Here is a 27,962-nt window from a genome sequence, read left to right as displayed (position 1 = left end):
TTTGACAAAGTACCAGATAATAAACTTGTTAGCAAAATTAAAACCCTTGGGATTAAAGCGGCAGCAGGGGTACAAGACTGGTTAATGAAGCAGAGAGTAACAGTGAACAGTTGTTGTCCAGATTGAAGTGAAGTGTACAGCAGTATTTCCCAGGCTTGGTGTTGGAACCATTGCTCTTTTTGACACATATTAATAACCTGGACTTGGGTATAGAAGGTATAATTTCAAAGTTTACAGATGTCATGAAACTTTGAAATGTAATAAATAGTGAAGAAGATGGTAACAGATTTCAGGAAGCCATAGATCAGACGACTCAAATGGGCAGCCACATGGCAGATGAAATTTAATGCAGGGAAGAGAAGTGATGCATGTTGGTCAGAAGAGGGGAGGATATATGAATTAAATGGTATAATTTTAAAATAGGGAGAATTTGGGAGCATATGTACATAAATCTCTGAAGGTAGCAGGATTAATTGAGAAGGCTGTTAAAAAAACAATGTATGACACTTGGCTTTCTTACTAGAGAATAGAGAAATAAAGTGAGGAAGTTATAGTAAACTTTATAAATCATTGATTAGGCCTCTATTGGAATATTGTGCTCCACTTATGTGCACCATGTTTCGGGAAGGATGCCACGGCCTTGGAGAGGGAGGAGGAGAAACTTACTGGGGACGAGTGGCTTCAGTGGCTGAAGAAACTGGGGTTGTTCTTAGAGAGGTGGGGCTGAAGGGCGGGAGCAGGGGCTGGAGGACGGGGGAGGGATTGGTGGGGCTCAATAAAGCAAGGAGAAAACTAAGAAATAATTCACACTATTTTTAAAAAAGGCTGATGACTGAGGCCTGTCGAGAATGCAACACAGCCAGCCTCAAGAAGCATTTAAGCTGTGCAATTGCCAGAAGTATGGGTCCCAGTGTTGGTAGGACTGCCAATTGTGATTACATGTATTCTTGGAGGTTTCATCACATGACTTGCACCCACGCTTTTGCCATTCCTTGGCCAACATATCCATCCTTGTGACTGCCTTCCTCCACCAATTGGAAAGCAAAAGCTCATTTCCAAATTGGATGATGTTTGACTGTCAGCCAAACAGCATTTTTTTTTATCCCCATCTTCAATATTTTTATATCTGGTAAAGAGAAATGTTCAAAGAACATGAACAAAAATACACAATCTTTTTTAATGTCCCTGTGAGTTTCCTTCAGGGTTGCACACAGAAGTGTCCTGGAAATTGACCTTCAATCCCCGGAGATTCCATTCCAATCCTAGAGGTTCGGCAACCATAAGTTCAGAGGTGGGTCTCACACCATCTACCAAGCAACTGAACACTGGCAGGTACTTAATACCATGACCAGTCTGAAGGAGGAAAGCATGGCAGCACCAGGAGCCAAAGCCAGCAGCCTTCCTTGGTCTATCAGCTGATCTTCCCATTTATTTCAGTCACATTGGAAACAGCCATTTTGTAAGCCCACTTGTAGATCCTTGTAAAGCACAAGACACGTTGATGTGCAATAGCAACCACAGCGCCCCACAGTGACTTGACAAGGCCAATATTGAGCTCAGCTGTGGTTTCTTCAGTCGGCCAACATCCAAATGGTCCAGAATGTTTTCCACATTCTAAAAAAAGGGTATGGAGGCATTGGAGAAGGTGGAAAAAAACTATGTTGATAATACCAGAACTGAGAGGTTATAACTACCAAGAATGACTGAACAGGCTGGGGCTCTTTCCTTTTTCTTTCATGGGATGTGGGCGTTGCAAGGCCAACATTTGCTGTCCATCCCTAATTGCCCTTGACCTGAGTGGCTTGCTAGGCCATTTCAGAGGGCAAGTTAAGAGCCAACCACATCATTGTGGATCTGGAGGCACACGTAAGCCAGATCAGGTAAGGAAGCAGATTTCCTTCCCTAAAGGACATTAATGAACCAGATGGGTTTTTATGACAATCAATTTCACGGTCACCAAAACCGAGATTAGCTTTGTATTTCAAATTTTAAATTAAACCACCTGCCATGGAAGGATTTGAACCTGTGTTCTCTGAGCATTAGACTGGGCTGCTGGATTACTAGTTCAGTGACATCACCACTATGCCACCATCTCCCGTTCTCTCGAAAACTTATGAAAGGTTTGACAGCGTGGATGGAAGGAAGATGTTTCCAATCATGGCGAGACCAAAACTAGGGGCCATAAACATGAGATAGTTACTAATCAATTTAACCAGGAATTCAGGAGAAACTTCTTTCCCCGGAAGTGTAGGAATGTAAAATTCACTACCACAAGGAGTAATATGGTAACTGAGGTGAATAGCATAGGTACATTACAGGGGAAGCTATATTAACACGAGTAAGATAGGAATAGAATGCTGTGTTAATTTCAGAAGGTTAGATAGGAGGACGCTCATGTGAAACATAAACACTGCCATAGACCAGTTGGGAATATTTCAAAGCTGTAAATTCCATGTAATTCTGTTGAGGCACAACTACTTTGGCATGGCACCTGAGAGCTGGCAGTGCCCAAGGTACTGTATCTCAGGGCAGGTGGTGCCTTTACAAGAGACAAGATTGCAGGGTAACAAAAACATAATTATTTGAACAAAGTTGATGTTACAGCAACTGCAATGACACAACTATTTCTCATACGATGCAAGGCAGGAATTCTAAGGGGTGATTTTTGCCACTCAGGTTTCTACCATCATACCAGCAGATTCACATCACCCTTCTGGCTGAATGCTGAAGGTCACAGTGCCAAAGGATCAGTGCTGGTTTACCCTGAAGCTTCATGTTGCAGGAATCTCTTGATTGTGCACACAGGCACAGCTGTTTTTCCACAACAATATATAATCTTGAAGCAGAAGCATGCTGTCTGTGTAGTGATGTAATTGTGTTAAGTATCAATTTTTATATAGTATTGAATTCAAAAAGATTCCCAGGAGAGCAATGATCAAGTTCAAGTTACCTCCTCCAGGAAGCGCTCAGTGACGTTCAAATTATATCAAAAAGTCAAAGCAATGTCAAGGATTCATCAGAACAAGAGGTTTCTGTGGAAAAACACAATTAAAATCAACAACTGCTCTTTTCTTATCTCTTGGTAATTTCAATGATTGACCATTGTGCTGAAAGGTTTAGTTCCCCAAATGTGCAGTTGTAACATTTGCTGTGCTTGGTGATGAAGTTATCTGCCCTTCACCTAAATGAAAGGTCAGGGGAACAAGATCCACACACTGCCTTTTTTGTCTGTTCAGCTGAGCAAATGCAGCAAGACAATGACTGGGTGATTCAGTACTGCAGTCTATCAGTGGCTCACAGGCATTAAGAGGAGCTGAAAAAATAAGGGAAACTAAAGTGCCTGTCTGCCTGTTGGGCCTCACCTGCCCATGGGACCCAGGCTGTTTATGATGAAAATCAGATTTCACAACAATTGGAACAAGAGGCGAATAGTTGAACACATGGAAGGCAGTGTTCTGAAGTCGTGATGCAATTTGCTCTGACACCTGGATCTTCCTTTATGGCTGGCTAAAATCCACACAGAGGAATAACCAGAATACAGCATGTTAGAAAGGAATCCCCTCACCTCTGGATATAATGTTTACCCTCTTGTCAGGGCACTGTTGCCTCTGAAAGTGCCAAATAAAACCATGTCATTAAGTGGCTCTCAGTGCCTCTGGGGCTGGTAGCACCAGAGTCACTTAACTTACAGGACTCCAAGGAACAGGCTGCATAACACATGAGCCTGCGGTTTAAATTGCAAACTTCAGTTGGTTCCGACTGTCTTACAATAATAGTCACTCAGGAAAATTTAGAAGAATTAAAACCACTTCTAACTCCTGGATAACTATAGTACTGATGCCTCTGACCACCCAACTAACCACCCGATCACCCCATCCCCTCACAGACCCCAAATGACCCCCCGTCAGAGGTTCTGATTGGCAGGATGTGATGAGTGGAGTCCCGCAGGTGTCTGTGCTGGGGTCTCAACTTTTTACAACTTACATCATTGACTTAGATGAGGGGGAGGGGGGGGGGGGGCGCGAAGGCATGATAGCTAAATTTGCAGATGACTCAAAGATTGGTAGGAAAGTATGCTGTGAAGAGGATATAAGGAGGCTGCAGACAAATATAGCTAAGTTGAGTGAGCAGGCAAAAATATGACAGATGGAGTATAATATGGGAAAATATTAAGTTGTTCACTTTGGCAGGAAGAATAAAAAAAGCAGAGTATTACTTAAAGAATTCTGAGGTGCAGAGGGATCGAGGTGTTCTTGTGCATGAGTCACAAAAGGTTAGTATGCAGGTACAGCAAATAATTAAGAAGGTTAATGGAATGTTATCCTTTATTACAAGAAGGATTGAACATAAGAGTAAGGATAAAAGCAAAAATCTGTGGATGCTGGAAATCCAAAACAAAAATAAAAATACTTGGAAAAACTCAGCAGGTCTGGCAACATCTGCGGAGAGGAACACAGTTAACGTTTCGAGTCCGTATGACTCTTCAACAGAACTAAGTAAAAATAGAAAAGAGGTGAAATATAAGCTGGTTGGGGGGGGGGGGGGGGGGGGGGGAGAGACAGGTGGGACTATTTCACCTCTTTTCTATTTTTACTTAATTCTGTTGAAGAGTCATATGGACTCGAAACGTTAACCGTGTTCCTCTCCACAGATGCTGCCAGACCTGCTGAGTTTTTCCAGATATTTTTATAAGAGTAAGGATGTTGTGCTTCAGTTATATAGCACATTGGTGAGACCACATTTCGAATATTGTGCGCAGCTCTGATTTCCTTATTTAAGAAAGGATCTAAATACGTTGGAGGCAGTTCAGAGGTGGTTTGCTAGATTGATACCTGGAATGAGAGGGTTATCTTATGAGGAAAGATTAGATTGACTGGGCTTGTTTCCACTGGAGTTTAGAAGAGTGAGGGGTGACTTGATTGAAGTATATAAGATCCTGAATGGTATTGACAAGGTGGATGTGGAAAGGATGTTTCCTCTTGTGGGTGAGTCCAGGACTAGGGGGCATTGTTTTAAAATTAGGAGCTGCCTAAAAAGCACAGGGATGAGGGGAAATTTTTTTCTCTGAGGGTTGTGCAACTTTGGAACTCTCTACTTCCGAAGGTGGAGATGGGGGTCATTGAATATCTTTATGGTGAAGGCAGGTAAGGAATAAAAAGTTACCGGGGTAGATGGGAATGTGGAATTCAAAACACAAACCGATCAGCCATGATCTTAATGAATGGCAGAGCAGGCTTGAGGGACCGAAAGGCCTACTTCTGCTCCTATTTTGTATGTATGTTTGTACTTTCATCCCTCCACTGACCACCTGACCCCCCATCCCCCCACTGATCACCTGACCTATACCATCCACTGACCACCCTCCCCACCCCTCCCCATTGACCACTCAACCTGCAAGCCCGCACCGGCCACCCGAACCCATCCCCCCAACCAATCCTAGCCACTTACCTTACTAAACTTACCTTCTCCATGGCTTCTGAAAGTGGCTGGACCTTTAAACTGACCTGCTTTACAACAGCTAGTGTTGTAGAAAAGTGGACATGGCCTCCTTACCTCCAACTGTGCAGCTCTCAACTGAAGGCCTCAGGAATGCACTGCCCTACACAGTTCTCACTTGGCCTGAGTCGGAAGGTTGGACGGGAAAGGATCACCTGGATTTCGAGGTAGGAAACTAGGAATGGAGTGGCAATCCGATTCTGATTGCCACTCCGTGGAAGTTCAGGCCCATGATGCTGGGAAATTTGTCTTTAGATCTTCCAGTCAACTTTGCAAGTGCACAGCCTGCAATCTGGCAGCAGCTGGTCATAGTAGCTGTGTCCACACGATCCAAGAGTTTATTTTAACATATACACAACTAGAAATAATAAAAATGCTGCTAATACAGGAAATCTGTGCTCCAGAACTGGTCGTGCCTCTAGTCAGGCTCTTCCAATACAACTATAAAACTGGCATCTACCCGACAATGTGAAAAAATGTCCAGATGTATCTTGGCCACAAAAAGCAGAACCAATCAAATCTTGGGAAAGCAAGGGCACAACCCCAAATAAATGCACTAATCAATGGAGTGTCCTGCCCCCAGTTGGGGGAAAACTGATGCCAAGGCAAATCAATGGTAAACACGCACAGGCCAATGTTCCCAGTTTCCCAGCACTCCACCCATCACATCCCCCCTTGCCGCCCCTTCCTCACGTGCAGCATTTCTTTGCAGCACAGGCACGTCATCAGAATTTGCGCCCTCAAACTACCCAGTCCCACTATTCAGAGCTTCCATCAAAATGACAACACCCAGGTTCTAAAGATGTTTTAGTTTACTGCTTGTGCATTTCTTTCATACACTTCAAAAACCACAAAAGAAGCTACTTGATATTTTAACAAATAAACCTACTTCAGGAACGATCAACCTGAAGGCTAGGGCATTTCACAGAATCACAGTGCAGAAGAGGCCCTTCGGCCCATCGAGTCTGCACCGACACGTGAGAAACACCTGACCTACCGATCTAATCCCATTTACCAGCACTTGGCCCATCGCCTTGAATGTTATGACGTGCCAAGTGCTCATCCAGGTACTTTGTAAAGGATATGAGGCAACCCGCCTCCACCACCCTCCCAGGCAGTGCATTCCAGACCGTCACCACCCTCTGGGTAAAAGGTTTTTCCTCACATCGCCCCTAAACCTCCTGCCCCTCACCTTGAACTTATGCCCCCTTGTGACTGACCCTTCAACTAAGGGGAAAAGCTGTTCCCTATCCACCCTGTCCATGCCCCTCATAATCTTGTACACCTCGATCAGGTCGCCCCTCAGTCTTCTCTGCTCCAACGAAAACAACCCAAGTCTATCCAACCTCTCTTCGTAACTTAAATGTTTCATCCCAGGCAACATCCTGGTGAATCTCCTCTGCACCCCCTCCAGTGCAATCACATCCTTCCTATAATGTGGCAACCAGAACTGCACACAGTACTCCAGCTGTGGCCTCACAAGGTTCTATACAACTCCAACATGATCTCCTTCCTTGTGTAATCTATGCCTTGATTGATAAAGGCAAGCGTCCCATATGCCTTTATCACCACCCCACTAACATGGCCCTCCGCCTTCAGGGATCTATGGACGCACACGCCAAGGTCCCTTTGTTCTTCAGAACTTCCTAGTGCCACGCCGTTCATTGAATACTTCCTTGTCAAATTACTCCTTCCAAAGTGTATCACCTCACACTGTTCAGGGTTAAATTCCAGCTGCCACTTATCTGTCCTTTTGACCATCCCGTCTATATCTTCCTGTAGCCCAAGACACTCAACCTCATTGTTAACCACCTGGCCAATCTTTAATTTAATCCAACAGAGTGAGAAAAACATCCTTATTTCCCCCCACCCCTAAGGTATTCTCAAAAATGAAAAGCATCATGATAAAAGATTGCCAAACGTGGTTCAGGAATCGGAGATGGGACAGAAGCAGGCAGCTTTATTGGTTGCTTCTAACACTAGTGGTTTGAATAAACTGCAGTATTTTTGCCAACCTTATTCAGGCACTTACCCTGATGAAGTTACTTGAACTTGCAGACTGCTAATTTTCCCACAACAGGAAAAGGAAAGACTCGAATTTATATAGCAGTTTTCATGACCCCAGGACATCAAAAAGCACTTCCCAGTCAATCAAGTACCTTCTGAATATAGGAAACAATTTGCATACAAGAGGTTATAAGCAATGAGATAGAGACCTGATGACTTGTTCTAATGATAATTGGTTGCCTTTCTGTTGGGGTACCAGGAGGACTCTCCTGCTCTTCTTCAAATAGTGCCATGGCATCTTTTACATCCACCAGAGAGGGCAGATGGGAACTTGGTTTAAAATCTCATTTGAAGGGCAGCACCCCCTCTGTACTGAATGGAGGGGTAGGGAGGGCACAGGTGGAAAAGGTAGCATAAATAATCAATGTAAAATCAGACCAAAGGTAAGATAGTCAGAACTTGTGCTTTAGGCATCACAGGTAGAGGAAATATTAAAGGTTGCTAAGGTAACGAAACGTGTGAGAAAAACCATTAGAGCAGGAGTAGTTTGTTGGGTGCATCCCAATTAAGTTTTCTTTATACAAACATAGAGTAGAAGAAACAAATTGAATGAATTACAGGCACAAATTCTATTTAGAGGGTTTGATGTGGTAGCCATTACTGAAACATGGCTGCAAAATGGTCAGGACTGGAACAGGGCTGAATATATCAGGTTATAAAATCAATAGAAAGGATAGGGAAAGTGATAGAGGCAGTAATCTTGGTGATTAACAATGAAATTGCTTCAACGATAGAGGATTTAACAAGAGGTGGGCATGCAATGGAGATTCTTCTCTGGAGGCAGCATGGCATTAAGCTGAAGAATAAAATCAAACGCCACTAGGCCACAGTGCTTCCCACCCTGCTGTATGGTGCAGAATCCTGGATGTACTATAGGCACCAAATCAAAGCTCTGGAATGCTTTCACCAAGACAGCTGAGACCCATCATGAGAATTCAATGGTAGGACAAAATCACAAAATAGGTTCTCCATCGTTCTGGTCTCAACAGCATGGGAACTGCCCTCCAGAAAATTCAATTTAGATGGGCAGGCCATGTTTGCTGCATGGATGACTACAGAATCCTCTATGGGTAACTGTCTCAGGCCAAATGACATCAAGGTGGCCAGTACATATGATGTAAGGACACCTAGAAAAAGGACCATACGAACTTCTGCATGCAAGCCACTTCTCTTGGGAAAACACTGCAGCAAACCAGCACATGTGGAGGCAAGCACTAAGATTTGGTTCAGCATCTTTCAAGGACCATCTCCGCCAAACTCGCAACGTCCAACATGCCCAGGAGAAGGTCAGAGATGCGCAGAAGTTCCCCCAAGCACCAACAAGAATATGAACTGCCAGTTCTGTGGACGTCATGAGGAGACCCACAAAAGATGAAATGATTTACAACTTGGACATACTCAAACAACTAGTCTACCACGACAATCCCACAAATGACACTTCGCTTATGAGTCCAAACAATAATTCAAGAAACCATTTGCCTGTGATGGATGACTACACATACACAGTTTCCAAGGGTCGCAACCTACTGAGCTGAAAGTTAAAGGAGATTTTTCTCTTCTATCCTGATCCAAGAGCACTGGAGCCAACAGTTGAAATCGGACTGCTGCACAATAACAACATGTATTTACCCAGCACCTGTAATATGGTGAAACCTCCTGAGGCACTTCACAAGATGTTACTGAACAAAATTTGATACCAAGCCCGATAGGAGATATTAGGGCAGAGGGACGTAGGTTTTAAGGGCTGCTTTAAAAGGAGGAAAGAGAGGTGGACAGGTTTAGGGAGGGAATTGGAGACCTTAGGGACTAGACAGGTGAAGACACAGTTGCCAGTGGTGAAACAACTAAACTCAGGGATGGGCAAAAGGCCAGATTTGGAGGAGCACAGAGATCGCGAAGGCTTGCAGGGAAGGAAGTGGTTTCAGAGATAGAGATGGGCGAAACCATCGAGAAATTTGTAAACAAATGTGAGAATTTTACACAGAGGCATAACTGGATTGAGTGCCAATGTAGGTCAGCGAACACTGGGGTGAGGGGTGGCCAGGGCTTGGTGCAAGTTCGGATACGGGCTCTAGAAATTTGGATGAGCTCAAGTTTATGGTTAATGGAAGATCAACCAGGAGGGCATTGGAATAGTCAAGTAAAGAGGGACCAAAGGCACAGATCAGGGTTTCAGCAGCAAATGAGTGGTGGCAGGAGTAGATTGGGCAATAGCTCGGGTAAAGATTTAATAGTGGGGATTGAAGCCAATGTTTCAGTCTTCCTTGTGTTTAGTTGGAAGACATTTCTGCTCACGTAGTCCTGGAGATCAGCCAAATAGTGTGTCAAATCAGTCACAGTGAAGGGGTCAAGAGAGGTGGTGGTGAGGGAGAATAGCGTCACTAGTGTTCAAGTAGAACTTGACAGGTTTTCAGATGGCATTGTCAAGGGGCAGCATGTACATGAGGAATAGAAGGGGACCAAAAATTGGGGAACTCCAGAATCAACAGTATAGGAGTCGGAAAAGAAGTTATCACAGGCGATTCGCTAATTATGGCTGGGTCAATAAGAATGAAGGTGAGGGCAGTCCCATCCAGTTGGTCAACAGAGGGCATGCATTTGAGGAGGATGGCATGGTGAACCAGTCAAAGGCTGTGAACAGATCAAAAGGATGAGGAGGGATAGTTAACAACAGGTCAGTCACATCAGATGCCATTAAGGGCCATTAAGATGCTTCAGTGCTGGAGTGAAGGAGGAGTTCTGGTAGGATGAATTCAAACATAGAACTGTAGGAAAGATAGGCACAGATCTGGGAGGTGACAGTCTGTTCAAGCACTTTGGAGAGGAAAGGGAAGTTGGAGATATGACAGTCATTTGCAAGGACAGAGAGAACAGGGATCTTTTTCTGATCAGAGGGGTGATAGTGATAAGATTTGAAGGGAGGAGGACAGTACCTGATCAGAGGGAATGATTAACGTCAGTTAACATAAGGGCCAAGGAGAGAAGTGGGGACATCAACACTCTGGTGGGAAAACGGTGCGGCTTCCTTTGAAGGCAAACGTGTATCAGAGGCAGAGAGAAAATGCAAGAAATCCAGAGCCAGCAACTCATCCAAAACTTAATCGTCTACGATATCCTGTCCTGTTCACACAGAACCTTCTGAGCGCAGATCAGCCTTTGCAGTCATCTACATACCCACCAGAACTCTACTAAACACCCTAGGTGATGAACAAGGTCATCTTCACCTCGAAGGACAAACAAGGTGGGACTGAGATTTAGGGGGCAGGAGGCGGGCCTCATAGACAAGAGGAGGTTGATGGGTGAATGATGGAAGATGGGACAGAAGCTAGAGAAAAATGCACGTTCAGAGTTAGGATTTGTGAAAACTTACGGGATGTATGGCCTGATGGGTGAGAGGGAGGGAAACAGCAAGAGCAGCTGATTGCCACAAAGATTGAGACCATCCAAAGTCGTCCATGAGCTCTTTGCAGTTATTGTTTGCGATCAGGATAGAGGAAGGAGGAAGAGGAGAAGGGCTTCAGAAGATGGTCTGGAGTGGAGAAGGAAAGCCAGGGATTATGTTTGCACTTCAGGATGATTCTGGAATAGTGAACAATTTGGGCAGAGGAGAACAGGACCTGGTAGTGCTTCATATAGTCTAGGCAGATCTAACGATGAATGGCTAAACCAGTTTTCCACCACTGACGCTCAAGTCTGTGTCCCCTGAACCTGAGGGAGCAGAGAGGAGAGTCGCACCAGGGGAGCGAGCTGAATGAGGGAGAGAGTAATGGCTTGAATGGAAAGAAGGGCAAAGTTAAGGTGAGAATGTGATTGAGTAGATGGGTAGCTGCAGAAATTGAATTATGAATAAAGGGCCAAAAACTAGACAGTTAGAAATTTGAAAATGCATTTGAGTGTGATTTGGGCAAAGAGTTCTTTTCCTTAGAGGCAGGTGCAGAAGGAAGTGGAGTTGGGAAGGGATATGGGGACAGTGAAGTCAATTGTTGGAACGCTACTCTTCTGAGATCAGCTAATTCAGCAGCAACAAGTGACTGAACTTGAGGCGTTCCTTGTCAGCTTGGCTCATTATTTCTTCAGGTTATGCATTTAACCATTGTGTTTTGGAAGAAACTGCAGATTAAAAAATATTTCTACCTTACAAAAAAAAACCCACAACAGTGCAGTACAAACTCCAGTGAACCAGGCATCCCCTACCAGAATGTAAATACAAAGAGAAAGATAATCCAAAAAGTGTTAGCAGCAGCTGGACTTCCCAAGAGATTGACGTGCGTCAATCATCAATAGAATGTCTCGTTATTCTGCCTTCTCAGAATTCAGCAGAGAAATCAGCATTGCTCCAGTTATCACTAAGGGCAAGATCTTTCAGCTTTTAAATCAATTGACAATGATAAATCTAATTTTCACATAGAGATTATGTGAAATTGTTCCAAAAAAAAAATCACACACCATAAAGACATAGCAATGGAATACTGAAAAAAGCATCAGCTGTCGCTTGGGTTTCACTTTCAAATTAGGTTAGCCAATTAACAAGAGGAGAGAGACTCAAAGGTTTAGACTGATGGATATGGTTCACTCCTCATAGTGGGCCATGGAACTTTTAAAAAAAAATTGTTCATGGGATATGGATGTCACTGACAAGGCCAGCATATATTGCCCATCTCGAATTGCCCTCAAGAAAGTGGTGGTGGGCCACCTTCTTGAAACCTTCTCAAACTGCTGCAGTCCACGTGGTGTAGTGCTGTTAGACTTTTTCAGAACATTTAGGAACATAGTAGCAGGAGGCCATTCAATTAAATCATGTCTCATCTTCAATCTCAATGTCATTTTCCTGTACTACCCCCATATCTCTTGATGTCTTTACAATCTGGAAATTTATCGATCTCTGTCTTGAACATACCTGAGCCTCTCCAAAGTCCTCTGGGGTAGAGAATTCCTAAGATTTACCATCTTCTGAGCAAAGAAATTCCTCTTCATCTCAGTCCTAAATGGCCTATCCCTTATTCCAAGACTGTGTTCGCTGGTTCTAGAACTCCCAGCCATGGGAAACATCCTTCCTGCATCCACCCTGTCGAGCCCTGTAAGAATTTTGTATATTTCAATGAGATCACCTCTCATCCTTTTAAACTCTAGAGAATACAAACCTAGTCTCCTCAATTGCTCCTCATAGGACAATCCCGCCAACCAGGGATCAGTCTATAAACCTTTGTTGCACTCCCTCTGTGGCAAGTATATTCTTCCTTAGGCAAGAAGACTAAAACTGTACACGATGCTCCAGTTGCAGTGACACCAAGGCTCCATACAATTGCAGCAAGACATCTTTACTCATGTACTCAAATCCTCTTGCAATAAAGGCCAATTTCTCACACACACTCTGTGCCAAAATTAGACTTATAATAGTTAATTGATTTAAAAGCTGAAAGGTTTTGACCTGTAGTGATAACTGGAGCAATTTGCCTTCCTAATTGCTTTTGCTGTGCCTACATGCTAGCTTTCAAAGACTCAATTGAATTCAATGATACAATTGAGTAGGTTGCAAGGCCATTTCAGAGGGCAGTTGAAAGTCAACCACATTGCTCCAGGCCTGGAATCACACGTAGGCCAGACCAGATAAGGACAACAGATTTCCTCCCCTAAAGAACATTAATCAGGTGGATTTTACTGACAATCCAGTAAATATTCCTGAGGCTCGCTTTTTATTCCAGGTTTATGTGTGATGGTGTTGCAGGGTAGCTGCTAATGGTGCAGCAATAAGTGTTTTCTCTGGAACAAGTTAGCAGCAGGAATTGGGAGGGAAAGGGTTTCTTAATTGGGAGGGGGTGGGTGGTGTATAAAAGCTGACAGTGAAGTAAGTTCAGATACTCAGGACAGATAGATGAGAACAAACGAGAGGGATGAAGAGTTAATTCAGGTGTCAAGTCAGTCAGAGCTGCAGCAGCTAGGGGTTACAGTGAGCTGGGAAAGGGGGCAGGAAGAGGCTCAATTTCAGTAGGTTTCAAACAGCACAGCCTTCTAGCTTGGAGATGAAAGTTGGGAACTCTTAGTCAAAGGTAAGGATATGGTTAAGTATAGATAAGTGTTGCTTAGGAGTTGCTGGAAGGGATTAGAAACAGCAACACTTATAGGGAGCATTTGCATTTGGAAGACATATTTCACATTTTAAGTCTACACATGCAAGCTTTGTTACAGATGTAATACAATCCTAAATGTTAGGTGCCTGAAACTCAAGGACATTCCAATTTGCAAAGTTCTCCACCTTTGATAATGTACCATCTGACTAAAGATGAGAAATGCCATGGACGTTTTACTCAGAATAAATTAAAATGGTACATCTACTGCCTATAAATAACTCAATTAAATGCATATTTATAGTTAAATAAAACTCTCAATTTGAAAGCTCATTGTTGAATAGGTTATCATTGGCCAGGCTTAATCACATGGAGGGTGAAGTTCACCTTTTGCTGAGCCAGCACTTAGAGGACGTGACTGTTCAGGACTTTTCCAGTATGGTGACTATCATCCACCATCGAGATATGAAGAAATTACAGCCACTAAGAGAACCATAATGGAGAATTAACAATCCTTACCTTTTTCTGAGCAAATTCAAATTCCTATGATGGTAGGCAATAACTTGTAAGTGTTTCTGATAAATGAGTCACTACAAATGAAAATACAGAGTTGTTGCTATTTCCAAGAACCCTCTTATCTAGGTTGATGGTCCAGTCCAGCACTAACAGGACTGCTGCACTGCCAGAAGTGCCATCTTTCAGATGAGACATCTTCTCTCTCAACTGGATGTGCAAGAACCTATTCAAAGAAAAGCAAGGAGATTCTCCCGGTGTACCGGCCAAGATATGTTCTTCAAACAACATAGTAAAAAAATTATCCGATCATTGTCTCATTGATGTTCGTGGAAGTTTTTGATATAAAAATTGGCTGCCGTGTTTCCTACATTACAACACTTGTCTAAGGTTCCAAAATATTTCATTAAGTATAAAGCACCTACCTTCAGAATATCATTGACTGCATGTCGATAACCAATGGCAATTACTGAAGGCAAAGGAACAATTGTGCGACAGAATATACTAAGAATATTCTATACTGCCTGTTAATACCTTACATGAGACTGCATTCAATTAGACATTTCTGGAATCATAATCTCCAACCCAGAAGGCAAGAATTGGTTTCAATGCTATTCTTGTGAAGTTTTGAAATGACAGATTCCCAGAGGCACTTGGAAAGGAAGGTACTAGAAGGGGATTTACCTGTTAAGTATTTCCCTGGTTCCCATCCAATTGGTACCTCCTAATCTATAAAATAATCCATTTGGAGAAATTGTGATTCATAAAGTGGTATTGGTCATAATTTCTCTCTCTATTTCATGCCATAGAAGAGATACATTTCAAATTGGGAAAAGGCTATTAAGAAGAACTCTCACAGAATAGTGTTAGTGAGCATCTGGACACGACAGGAATCTACATCTCACTTACCTGTAGATGCTGATCTAATGCATGCAATGATTACCAATGTTGTCAGAATACTGTTAAGTGCTAAGTTTGAGAATTGGTTTGACAGCTTCAGATTGACACCCAACAACAAAAATGCTGATTACCATTGTGTCTATGCAGACAGAGACTGAATAACCTCTACAAAATATTAACCACATGCAAATCAGGCATATTCTGCAACTCTGCTCCCGGTTTGCTCAAAGGACTGCCCTTCCCCAAGTATTTCTTAAACTTTACCGAAGCTCCAGAGCCCATTTAAACTGGGCAGGTCCAAGTTTGTGGAACCAAGAAGAATGGCCACTTGGGCAGCACCCATATTGTATCAAAATTGCCATTCTTCAAATTGATCCTAGAAGGAATGCCAGATGTGAGGGGGTGGGGATACCACAGCCAAGCTTGATACTGTCTACACCTGATGTGGTTCAGGGGGCTGAGGTTGGACACATGTTCTGGTTTGGTGCTTGTGAAATTCAATCAAAGAGGTCAAAGACTGTGTTCGTACCTACCATCTTCAGAGAAACGCAAAAATTCTGAACAGTGCTGGCTGGATTTGAACTCCTCTATCTATCTGGACAGTTCTTCTGATGATTCAGTTGGTATAATCAGAACTTGAATCAATCAGATCAGGAAGTCCAGATTTGATTCCAAGGCTCTGCTGACTCTTGCGTGACATCAGTGGTGCTACACTGAAATTCAGAGCCTAGACTGGGAGAACAATGGTTTCTGCTCTAGAATGACTACGCACTGACCCCTGATGGAAGGTGATTACTGGGTGAGGACAGCATTGGGCTTGGGTCTGATGCTGCCATAGTCCAATGCCCAGATGATGCACATCACCTTAGTTCACACATGAAGAAAGGCCAGGTGGGTGAGATACAGAAGGGTATCCAAGAAGAAAGAGTGCCATGAAGGGAAGGGGGGAGAAAACCTGTAGTTAGGAGACAAGCAACAGTGTTGTTGTGCAACACATTTAACCAAAAGCTCAATCACAGAGACAACATCCAGCCCTGTGTCTGGATTTGATCTAAATCGTGGTTATCAGAGCTAACAGTCCAGTGCTGTAAACGCAACTTCATGTAAATGAAGTTATAATTAAACTTGGATTTCATTAGATGGCAGAGCTTGTGTGTTAGTGAGCTATTTTGCGCTTCAGTTAAAAAGCATACATGAACTTAAAAAAAAACCTCAAGATTTCCAAAAACTCTGGACCTGAGCTCATGGTGTTGTGATTCTACCTGGACCTCTCAAACAACACGGGACTCTGATTATTCATGGCTCTCAAGATGACAGCTGATGTAATGTTCAGTAACTCATTTTAAATCAAAAACTATTCCTTGGTCCCTAGAGCTAACCTATGCTTTAAAATGCTGAATAAAGAAAAACAATAATGATGTGCTGACTCATTCTTGCCCAGGATGGAGATAACTGCCTGTTATGAATGGAAAACCCCACTAAAATTGCAATATCGCAGAACATGCCATTTAGGAAAAGCTGCACCCAGGTATAGGCAAGTTAATAATGGATTTGACCTGAAATATTGCAGAATTAGAAGTTACTGTAAGCTGTGTTCACATCTATAAACATGCAAACAATATTCCGCAACACAACAACCTCACCCAACTTACACTTAAAAAGAGGAATCGCGCTCCTCTATTTACAGACAGGGAACCAGCACCCACGCACCAAGCCCATTGTCCTCCAGTCTTTATACATTAGAGATCACTTAAATTAAAATACATTACAAGTCTTGTTCTTGGTTCTGGAATGTCACTGCACTCCTCAAAAGGTTTTTACCCAAGTCCATTGTATTTCTAAATGTTTTATGCAGGAACTGTAAGTCAGTCACTCTGTGAAAGACGTGAACAATGTAACTATTATCAATCTTGTTTAGTATTTGATATTTCAGCAGGATAATGCATGGCTATGATTTGCTGCATCGTGAAATATTCATGTGAAGAATCGTTTCTTAGTTGAGATATTGGATGGTAGAGCATCAGCCAGTGGCCTAGAAATCCATTGACCCCTCTGCCCACGTTACAGGCGTAAAACGGGCACTTAGGTGTCCAATATCATGACCAGTGCTGCCTGCCATATAGGTACAGATTTCAGTATGGAAATCCTGTGCCAGAAACAGCAGTTAGGACCTTTGCACATGCAAATAGAGGGGGGGGGGATGTGGGTGCCTGCTCAATGCCTGCTTGAAGCCTCCTTTCCAACACTGGGCTGCCCTCAATGCAAACAGCACTGGGTTTCCCTCCTGATCACTCCATCTCCCTTCTCCCCTCTAAACTTCACACTATCCTGAATAAGTCCTCCCAACCCCCCCAGGACCTATGAGGGCTGCAGATGGGAAGATACCTGCTCAACTGCAAGATGCTTGGCTCTTAAGTGTCCTCGAAAATGGCCCAGCATGTCACTCAGTTCAAGGACATTCGGAATGGGCAACAAATGCTGGCCTTGCCAGTGATGCTCACACCCCACTGCGTCTCTGTGGAACCAACTAGCTTCCTCTGGATGCAGATCGATGGCTGCAACCTTCTGATAATATGGCGATGAGGCCCAATTTCAGGTATATCTCAGGTACCCAGATACTAGCGCGCAGCCTAATGGGCTGACATGAATTTCCACTATAGTGTCTTCAGGAGAAAATCTTTGGTGAAGTAAGCAACAGGACTATAGAGTGATCTTCTGCCTTAAATGTGTGAATCTTCAGTCCTGTGGAACTCTACCCCAAGAGACGAAACAAAGCAGAAAGAAATGATGGTAGGAGAAGAAATGGGAAACAGTGCCTCGGTGGATTCTGGAGGTATACTTACAGTCAGTTTCAGTCGGCAAGTTTAATAGAAGATTAAGTTCTTCTACTTTCAAGATGAGGACTCACCTGGCCCCTCCACCTCCCAGCACCAGTGCAATGGAATTGCCAGTAAGGATCCTAGCCAAGCGGGAGAAATCTGAGTGACGATCAGGCAGCTTCTGAGAGATCCTTTGGTACATCTCGAGCTGAGAAAACACAAGACCGACCAAAGAATATCATGAGTCAGTTTGTCTGACAGTGGTATAAGTGCTCTCGATGTCTGAGTTAGGTACAATATTAATATTATATGTAGCTTTGTATGAATGTGCAAATAAACTCCAAAGCCCTAATTTCCTTGTCTAATGTGGCACAAATTACACCTTGTGAAGTTCTTCCATTGAATTTCACTTGACACCCTAGCTTCCATCATTGTTATCTCCTTCTTGACAAGTGGGACAGTTCTTATAACCTTATGACATGTTGGCTGATAGGCAGAGAAATAATAGAGTGCTGCTGGGAGTAATGTTCCACCTCTAATACAGCAGGCTTTAGAGGATGTAACTGTGGGTATATTTTAGATTATTTATTGTGACAATGATATTCGATGATTTTCTGCCAAAACAAAGGAAAACCACTTAGGACGACCTCACTTTGAGTCTCTGGCTCTATATTGTCGCCACTTTGGTAATCCTACAATACATCAGGGTACTGCTCCCAATTACACCATAGCTCTAGACCAGAGGTGGCAGCAGAAAGGTTCCAAAACTAAACAAACTCCAATATTTTCAAAGCTCAAAAAAAAGGAGCCTTGTAAAGTGGTGACTGAAGTTCAAAGAACAAGGCACAGGCACCCCAACAATGGACGGGATTTTCTAGTCCCGCACTCTTGGCTGCTTTCCAAATTTTTCGGTCCATGCGCACCGATTCCCGCCACGGGTGGGACCAGAAAATCCAATGACATTCTCCCTCACTCAATCAACCTTTGTGCAAATTAATTATATATCAAAGTAAGCAACAGAAATAGGAAATTCTAAGACTTTGAGGATGAATTTCCTTGGGGATGCACGGACTTTGATTTGGTGGAAACCTTATTTTACACGTTTATAAGGGTTTCTGAGGAATTCACCCTCACCCTAACAATAAGCCAAGTTTGGAACACTGCACGCTCATGTGTTTTTTAATCCAGTCAAGGTAACATGCCCTAATTGGATCAGCAGAAACTGTGCATCCAGATTAAAGAAGTGGCTTTTGTAAAGCGACTGTCATCAGCTCACACTTCACTGGTTCTCTGCATAATTCATCTTCAACAGTCAACTTTGTCATCAATTGCCCAGCACTAACTAGCATTCTAAGTATTAGTACTCCTTGAATCAGTGTCAATTTTCTCCCACAGCTGATGCTGCAAATCTAACTTAAATTACAATTTAATTTTAAACTACTTGAAAATTTATTTTACTTGTTACAGCTTGTGGTGATCAAGGCTACAGTATATGACTCATTTTTCCACTCGACTGGCACTCAATCTACCATCTTAAACACTCACTTCCTCCGTTACCAGAGCATAGTGGCAGTAATGTGTACCATCTACAAGATGTACTGCAGCTACTCTCCAAAGCTCCTTTGACAGCACCTACCAAATCCTCAATCTCAACCACCGAGAGAGGGGTAGCAGACGCATGGAAATACCACCACCTGCAAGCTTCCCTGCAAGACACACACCGTCCTGACTTGGAACCATATCACTGTCCCTTCACTGTCAATGGGAAAAAACTTGGAACTCCCTTCCTAATAGCACTATATGTGTACCTACACCAGATGGACTGCAGCGGTTCAAGAAGGTGGCTCACCATCATCTTCTCAAGCACAATTAGGGGTGGGCAACAAATGTTGGCCTTGCTAGCAATGCCCACATCCCATGAAAGAGTAAAAAACAATTTGTTCTCACACTGCCCTTACTCTCTGTTGCAATTCATTTGATCCAAGATATGAATTGAGACTCAAACTTTGCAGTTAGCAAATATAACTAGTTATTTCTGCTTAGATAATTTTTCTTAGTCAGGATATAGTTCATCTTTTCTTGGAAATTAAGCCCAATTCTTCCGGTCTCCTTATGAGGAATAGCTGAGTAAAGAATGGACCTTATTTAGGGGTCTCCATATCTGGGGGACAATTTACCTTTGGTTTCTTAAGAAAAACTCGAAAAGCAAACAAATTTAGGGTGATTTTGTTTTTTAACCATTTTTTCTTCATGGGAACATGCTTTAAATATTTACCTTCCTTTTCAATAAGGGTTCCTGTCAGGAAGAACTACCCATCTTATGTTAAGAGGTGAGATGTGCCAATAAAGCAGATGTATTTTGACACCATTGCTGCACCTTTGTCACAATGTTGGCAAAACAAAAATAAAAGGGTATTTCACATTTCACTAATGATGTGCCTTTTTAAACGTTGGATGTACTTGTTATCCACTTGTGCAGTAAGTACTAGGTAACTAAGGAGGAACTTGAAAGAAAAGGAAGTTACAGAATAAGGGGACACTCATTTAAGACTGAGATGCAAAGGGATTTCTTCTCAGAGGATAGTGAAGAGGATTTCAAAGGAGCAGAGAGATCGAGGGTGTACATACACAAAGTTTTCAATGTGGCAGGACAAGTTGAGAAGGTTCTTGAAAGGCATATGATATCCTTGGTTTTATTAACCAACGAACAGAGTATAACAGCAAGGAAGTTATGCTAAATTGGATAAATAATAAAAGAGAAGAAATTTACAGGGCAGTGGGAAAAAGAGGAGATTTAGACTAATTGAATTGCTCCACCAAAGAGCCATATAAGGCATTTTGACATTTTGTGTATTTCTGTGATGCTGTAAGCCTCCCTTTGTTTCTTTTTAACATATATTATCCTTATACTTGTGTCAAAATGTAACCAGCTGTGAGGTGGACCAATGTCCTGAGCTCAGAACTGGGTGGTAAGAACATGAAGTGCAGAAGACATCAGGACGAAGGGAGAAGAATTCTGACCGAAAACATCAAACCTGAGGCTTACATGGAGCTTTTTAGAAAATAAAGACTGCAAAAGAATACACAGATGTGTCAGGACATGTCACTGGGGCGGAGGCTCACTACCAGACACCCTGATTACAGAAACTGACCCGGACAATGGTCTCTCTCGGGTATGTGAGATTGGCTTTCCTCCTGCCTTACCAAGATACAGCAATCACATCCATTGCTGGCAGGTACCTGGAGACACCCGCTGCTGAGAGCAGGAAATGACCATGTACAGGCTGTCTTTGCGTGGCCCAGGGCGGGATTGAAAACCCAATCAGATGACTCAATTTAAGACATTACCTTATATGCCGGGAGACCAGGGGTCAGAAATGGATATAAAGCCTCATTTCTCAAGGACGTTGGTACTGCAACCAGGGAGTGTGATTTGGTCAGTCACGGGAAGTTGTGTTAAGGAATTCGCTCAGCGGACTGACCACCGGGGGTCTTAGTAAGCAACTGGTAATTTAGATATAAACTATTGCGTAGTGGGTTAATAAAGGTTTTCCACATAAAGTGGAAATTGTATCCATAAGTTTGTTTTGTGTCATTGATACCAAGTACGGGGTGAGGACCTTAAGAGGGTAGTGTGATACCCTGGTTAAGAGTCTTACAGCCAGCACAGGCACAATGTGCCGAACAGCCTTTTTCGTGCTGCATCATTCTATATTGCTTTTCCTTTATTATTGCTGGGTCAAGATACTGGAGCTCTCTAACTATGCATGGACTGCAGCAGTTCAAGAAAGTGACTCACCCCTACCTTCTCAAGGGCAACTAGGATTGGCGATAAATGCTAGCCTTGTTAGTGATTCCCATAACCTAAGATTGAATAAAACAACCCTCAAACAAGTACATGAGATAGTAAACAGTACAAAAAGGTAAACCCAGAATAACTCCACATTAAACCCCGACAGTTTGTTAAGGGACACCAGAAAATGACAAATTTAGGACTGATCAGGTGCTCCACACAGGAAGTGATCAGTACATGGAATGGACCTTCAGGTGGAGTGGAGGAGCAGAAACTCCGGAATGATTCAACAGACAGTTGGATGCTGTGGAAGAGGCAGTGATGGATAGAATGGTCTTCCTCATTTGTGTGAAGCTTATGATCTTGTAATTAAAAAATGATTACATTGTGCGCCAATTCCCAAACTTGAACAACACAGCCTAGGTAAAGACCAGTGACTAACTCAGTGAGAGCTACCGTGGGTTATGCCCATCTCTGCGTAAGACCCTGTACACGTACACTGTAAAATAGGTGATGCGTACAGCCTCCACAGCTAAACACGGCCCTGAGTGAGAAAAGGGATTTAGATTGTGCTAAGATACATAACTTACATCACTTAATTATAATATGTAGCACCATGAACTCTCAATCAAAGGTATCAAACATTCCCTGTCACTGCATCACAATTACACCTGACTGTACCTCTGCCTTACAAGGCAGCTGCAAGCTATTAACACAAATATTATGGTGCTTCTGAATGGACAACCCAGATTTTGCACACACTGTTTGGGTTAATGAAGTAAATACAATAGCTGTGTAGCAAAGTGGATTTTCAGAGGAAGGTTCATTGGCAGACACAAAATAAAGAATTAGAGTTAACAAGTATTGACTGGATTGGGAAAGGGTTGGAAGTGATGGATCCCAGAAGTCTCTCTCGTTATAAATAGACGATGTGGATTTGATTATAGGGACACAATAATGAAAATTAACAGGAATCAAGAAGTGTAAAAGATTTTAGAAGGTGGTGGATAGGTTAGCAGAATGGGCATAAAGGTAGCAGATGCTATTTACCACAGAGAATTGTGACGTGTTGCACTATGAGGGGTAAAATAAGGAATGAGAGATGCATACAACAGAAAGACACAGAACAATGTGGTGGAGCAGAGGGAGTTAACAGTTCAATGCACTGGCTTGGCTACGTTCATCAGATGAATGACGACCATGTACCCAAAGACCTTCTGTACAACGAACTGGCCACTGGGTCATGACCTCCTGGGCACCATACCTCTGCTACAAGGGCATCTACAAGTGAGATATGAAGATGGCAGACACTGAACCTGACAACAGGGAGATAGTTACTGATGGTCATGACCTCTGGAGGATGACTGTTTGGAAGGACATTGGGAGAGGTGAGCAGAAATGAAAAGCTCAGCTGGTTGAGAAGAGGGCACAGAGAAAACAGAGGCCAGTGAATCGTGCACCTTTTCAGCCCACTGTCTTCCTCTGCAGCAAGTGTGGCAGAGACTGCCATGCCAGACTGGGGCTCCAGAATCACATCAGGCAATGCTTAACAGAGTTGAACACAATGGCACAAACCATTGTTTTAAGAGACGGAAGGCTGCCATCTCAGGGTTCAATTGTGTAATTCCCTGACAGTGCAAGTAACTATAGATAAAACCATAAAAAGCACCAACAGTGGTTTGGATTTTCCAGATCAGGACATACAGATTGTAAGAGAGAAATGGTTTTGATAAGTTTGTAAAAGGCAATGGTTAGGCCACAGTTGGGGTTCTATGGGAATTTGTGGCTGCCCTAATATAGAAGGAACATTACCACTTCCTCTCTGTGGTGCTGTCCTATAATTGCCATATCTGAGAACCTTGTAAAATAAAATACGGCATCAAACTATATCCAGAGACATTTCTAAGCTTCCTACCAGTTTAGGTAGCCTCTTGCGAGAAAAGACTCGGCGAGGACAGCAGAGGTGAAGATGACCCGAGCACCAGCTTCTCATGTTGAGCCACTCGACAGTGCGAGCTGGTGTCGGCCCATCTTCCTTGTGCAGCAGGATGAGTTGTTTGAGGGCTCGCACAGCTGTGTTCTCCAACATGCGCTCCAGCTGAAAACAAAGCAATATTGCAGGTTACAGGCATGAAGAAATACGTGACGCTGAATCGGTTCCTCAGTGCACGGCCTGAGCCACTCCATGGTGTATCCCAATGCTGATCACGTCATCATGTTTTACAGGTGCAGAATTACTCTTTCATATTATAGATCACTACTCAATCCAGTCAGCAAGCAGATTAACAGAAAACTAGAAATGACTGCCAGCCGGTCTTCCTGGTGTGGTGAAGTACACTTCTCTGGCCTCTTGCCTGGGAGGTCAATAAACTCATGCTCAAAGTTTCCATGCAGAGAAGGTTTCAGGGCCAGAAAAATACAATGGGCCTCTTGGGATTAATTGGAGGGCACTTCAGTATCACTGTGAGTGTGTATTAAACACACTAGGATAGAAATAGAAAAAGAAAATACTGCAGATGCTGGAAATCTAAAATAAACCAGAAAATGCTGGTAATGCTCAGCAGGCCTGGCAGCATCTGTGGAGAGTGAAACAGTGTTAACATTTCAGCATGATGACCTTTCATCAGAACAGTGAATGGTATTGATGAAAGGTCATCAGCTTGAAATATTAACTGTTTCTCTCTCCACTGTTGTTGCCTGATCTGCTGAGTATTTCCAACATTTTCTGTTTTTATTACTATAGAAATGGTTCTGAAGCAGTCTGCAGACAGCAAAGAAGCCACATGATCAGTGTACACCATACCTCTCCAGTCAGAGCAGTGATGTGACAGGATCTTTTATGAAAAAGGAATAATTTTAAAAGTCATTCACTCTCTCCCCATCCCCTTATGTTTTCTGTGTCCAAAGACAAAAAGTCATTCTACTGATAGAGATATAATTCTACACAATGAAAAGTCAACAAGTACATGATTGCAATTCCTATAAATGACATGCAAAGTTCAATTTTTGACTCACCTCTCCAACTGTTGGCTCCTGCTCTCCCAGCCCGACAATAAGGATGCAATCAGCTTGCCTGATACAGCGCTGGGTCCAGGGAGTCATGCTGCTGTCGGACTGGTAAAGCACAATTCGATGGATATCTTCTTGCTGAGCTAGCCAGCTTGATAGTCGGTACTCATGGATACTAAAGAGACAGAAAGCCAAGGGATAGTTCAGAAACAAAACACTAGAAAGCCAATGTCAGCCAATAGCTACAGAGAGAATGGACAACAGCTTGGCAGAACCCTTCTTCAGAACTTATTTCTCCTTTATTCTTTCATGGGATGAGGTGTGGGCATCTCTGGCAAAGCCAGCATATGTTGTCCATCCCTAAATGTCTTTGAGCTGAATATTTCAGAGGACAGTTAAGAGTAAACCACATTGCTGTGAGTCTGGAGTCACTTGTAGGCCAGACTGGGGTAAAAACAGCACAATTCCTCCCCTAATCCAGATGGGTCTTTATCACAATCGATAGTTTCATGGTCACTATTACTGAGGCTAGCTTTGTATCTCAGATTTATTAACTAAATTTAAATTCCATCAGCTGCTGCAGTGGGGTTTGAACCTGTGCCCCCAGAGCTTTGACCTGGGCCTCTGGATTATTAGCTCAGTGACATTACTGCTATGCCACCATCTCCCCCTAACTTGGAGAGAAGAAAAGATTTTAACAGAATCAGAAGAGGGGAAAGGCAAAAACATTCCAAGCACGGAGAGGGAGAGAGTCAATGCATCACTGGTAGCCTGCTTAAAAAAAGGTCACTAGATCATTATATGATGGAAAATATCATTAAGGTAATTTTGGACCTATGATTCCCAGAAGCTCCCACTACTAGGGTGTTTATCTTCTAATTTCTATGTTTATTACTACATTAATTGATGAAGATTCATTGCTATGAATAGTCAACAACTCTATTATCATTAGAGGTCACTCCCAGGATAGTGGAAAGTGAACTAGATGGAGCTTGGAAAAACTCAGCAGGTCTGAGAGCATCTGCGGGGAGGAACACAGTTAACATTTCGATTCCATATGACTCTTCAATAGAACTAAGGAAAAATAGAAAAGAGGTGAAATAGAAACTGGTTTAAGGGGGGTGGGGGGACCAGGTAGAGCATGATAGAGGGCCAGTGATATATTTCCACCTATCACTGGCCCTCTATCCTGCTCTACCTGTCCCACTTCCCCCCCACCCCTTAAACCAGCTTATATTTCACCTCTTTTCTATTTTTCCTTGGTTCTGTTGAAGAGTCATTCGGACTCAAAACGTTAACTGTGTTCCTCTCCGCAGGTGCTGTCAGACCTGAGTTTTTCCAGGTATTTTTATTTTTGTTTTGGATTTCCAGCATCTCCAGTTTTTTGCTTTTATCTTAGATGGAGCTTGGTCTTTTTGCATCTCTCAATTCCAGTTAATCTCAGAGGGAAAGAGAAGTTCTATACAGACCCTACATGGAGAGATGGTGGGAGTGGGTCTGAAGCTTTGGTATTGCTTTTTAAGATAGACAGACTTCACTGTTCTTCATCAATATTTTGTTTTAATTTCAGAGCTGATGTGCAGGCTTGCTCGCTTTTCTAATTTCTCCCATTTTCCTGCTTATCCCTTGAGCAAGACTCAGACTACATTCACTGCATCTTTCTATTGCTAGATTCCATTTTTTTGTAGAACAGTGCAGTCAGACCTACACTGGAAAGGCTAAACAATCTCCAGCTTTTTGTTTAAGCAGCTTACCACAATATCATGCACTTTATAGAGAATATTTAACCTGGAGAAGCATCCCAAGATGGTTCAGAGACAGCAAGAAGAAAAGGTTACAGCCCATTCACTGTCAAACTTTCCCTTTGCCTGGAGGGTCTGCTGTTTTCCTCTGACTTTTTATTTGGTTTCCTTAAAATGCTTGCTATTTGTCATTTTTCAGTTCTAAAAAAAGAACCTGTCCCAAACCTGCCTCTTCTCTCCAATAATATTGATGGACTATTTTCTATTTTGTTTCAGATTTGCAACATTTTTAGACTTTGGTTATATTCAGAGACACAGTTACAGAATCATCAAACCCATGCTAGATAAGACCTAACCTCATTCACATTTGCAATTCCTTCTTTAAAAGGATACTGATCCATAAAGGAAAAATTGCTTCCATTAGCAAAAGGTTGCTAACCAGAGGACACAGTCTAGATAATTGGCAAAGTATCCAGTGGGAAAATTAGTTTCTTTTACTCTAACTGGTTATGATGATTTAGAATGCACCGACCAAGAAAATAGTGGAAGCAAATTCAAAAGTAACTTTCAAAAGAGAAAGTTACATATACTTGAAAAGGAGAAATTTGTAGGGGGTATGGGGAAAGATCTGGGCAATGGGACAAACTGGACAGCTTTTTCAAAGAGCCAACAGTAGACACAATCGGCCAATGGCCTCCTTCTGGGGTGTATGATTCAAAGTTTGATATTTAGCTACTCCAAACCAAAAGAAATTGCTGAATAGCTACGTGTCAGCCACCCGTGCTAGTTTGGCAGAAAATGCCTTGCATACATTCACACAGTGCAGGCAAACACACTTTGACCTGTCTGTGTTTACTTTAACAAATATCTGCCACAAATTAGTAAAGCACTCACAACAAATAAAAAGAGTATCTGATTTTATCTTACTTTTTTTTGGAACCAAACACCCTAAAACATACTCGCTGCAAATGCATACTGAGGTCAATACCTAACAATGGTGTCTATTACCCTTTTTTATTTACTAATCTGAAATTAATTTTGGGCAACACTACTGGAAACCAGCAAGATCCCAATTTACTTACAGCCATTTTTTTCCTTATTTATTCACTCATGGGATGTGGATGTTGCTGGCTAGGCCAGTATTTATTGCCCATCCCTAACTGCCCTTGAGAAGCTGGTTGTAAACTGCCTTCTTGAACTGCTGCAGTCCATCTGGTGTAGATACACCCACGGTGCTGTTAGGGAGGGTGTTCAAGGATTTTGACCCAGCAACAGTGATGGAATGGTGGTACAATTCCAAATCAGGAAGGCGTGTGGCTTGGAGGTTACTTTGTAGATGGTGGTATTCCCATGCATCTGCTGTTCTTGAATTCTACGTGGTAGAGGTCATAGGGTTTCGAAAGTACTGTTGAAAGACCCTTGATGAGTTACTAATGTGCATGTTGTAGCTGGTACACACTGCTGCCACTGTGCATTGCTGATGGAGGGAGGTAATGTTTAAGGTGGTAGATGGGGTGCCAATCAAGCAGGCTTTGTCCTGGATGGTGTCGAGCTTTTT

The 27,962-nt window shown here is 42.8% G+C and overlaps 1 protein-coding gene across 3 annotated transcripts in view; it reads right to left on the bottom strand.

The window, feature by feature from the left end:
• The window catches only part of pnpla7b (patatin-like phospholipase domain containing 7b), a 395,228-nt gene that overhangs the window by 100,474 nt on the left and 266,792 nt on the right, over nt 1–27,962 (bottom strand). For all 3 annotated transcript variants that reach the window (XM_041193028.1, XM_041193027.1, XM_041193030.1), the window contains 3 exons: nt 24,669–24,837; nt 23,569–23,751; nt 17,950–18,068 (listed from right to left, as the gene is read on the bottom strand). In XM_041193028.1, the coding sequence (XP_041048962.1) occupies nt 17,950–18,068; nt 23,569–23,751; nt 24,669–24,837 (471 nt within the window). The remainder of the gene's footprint in view (nt 1–17,949; nt 18,069–23,568; nt 23,752–24,668; nt 24,838–27,962) is intronic.

Source organism: Carcharodon carcharias, chromosome 8 (assembly GCF_017639515.1).
Source record: "Carcharodon carcharias isolate sCarCar2 chromosome 8, sCarCar2.pri, whole genome shotgun sequence".
Taxonomy (NCBI): Eukaryota; Metazoa; Chordata; class Chondrichthyes; order Lamniformes; family Lamnidae; genus Carcharodon; species Carcharodon carcharias.
Note: the sequence above shows the minus strand (reverse complement) of the source record. Positions and strands in the feature narration are given on the sequence as shown.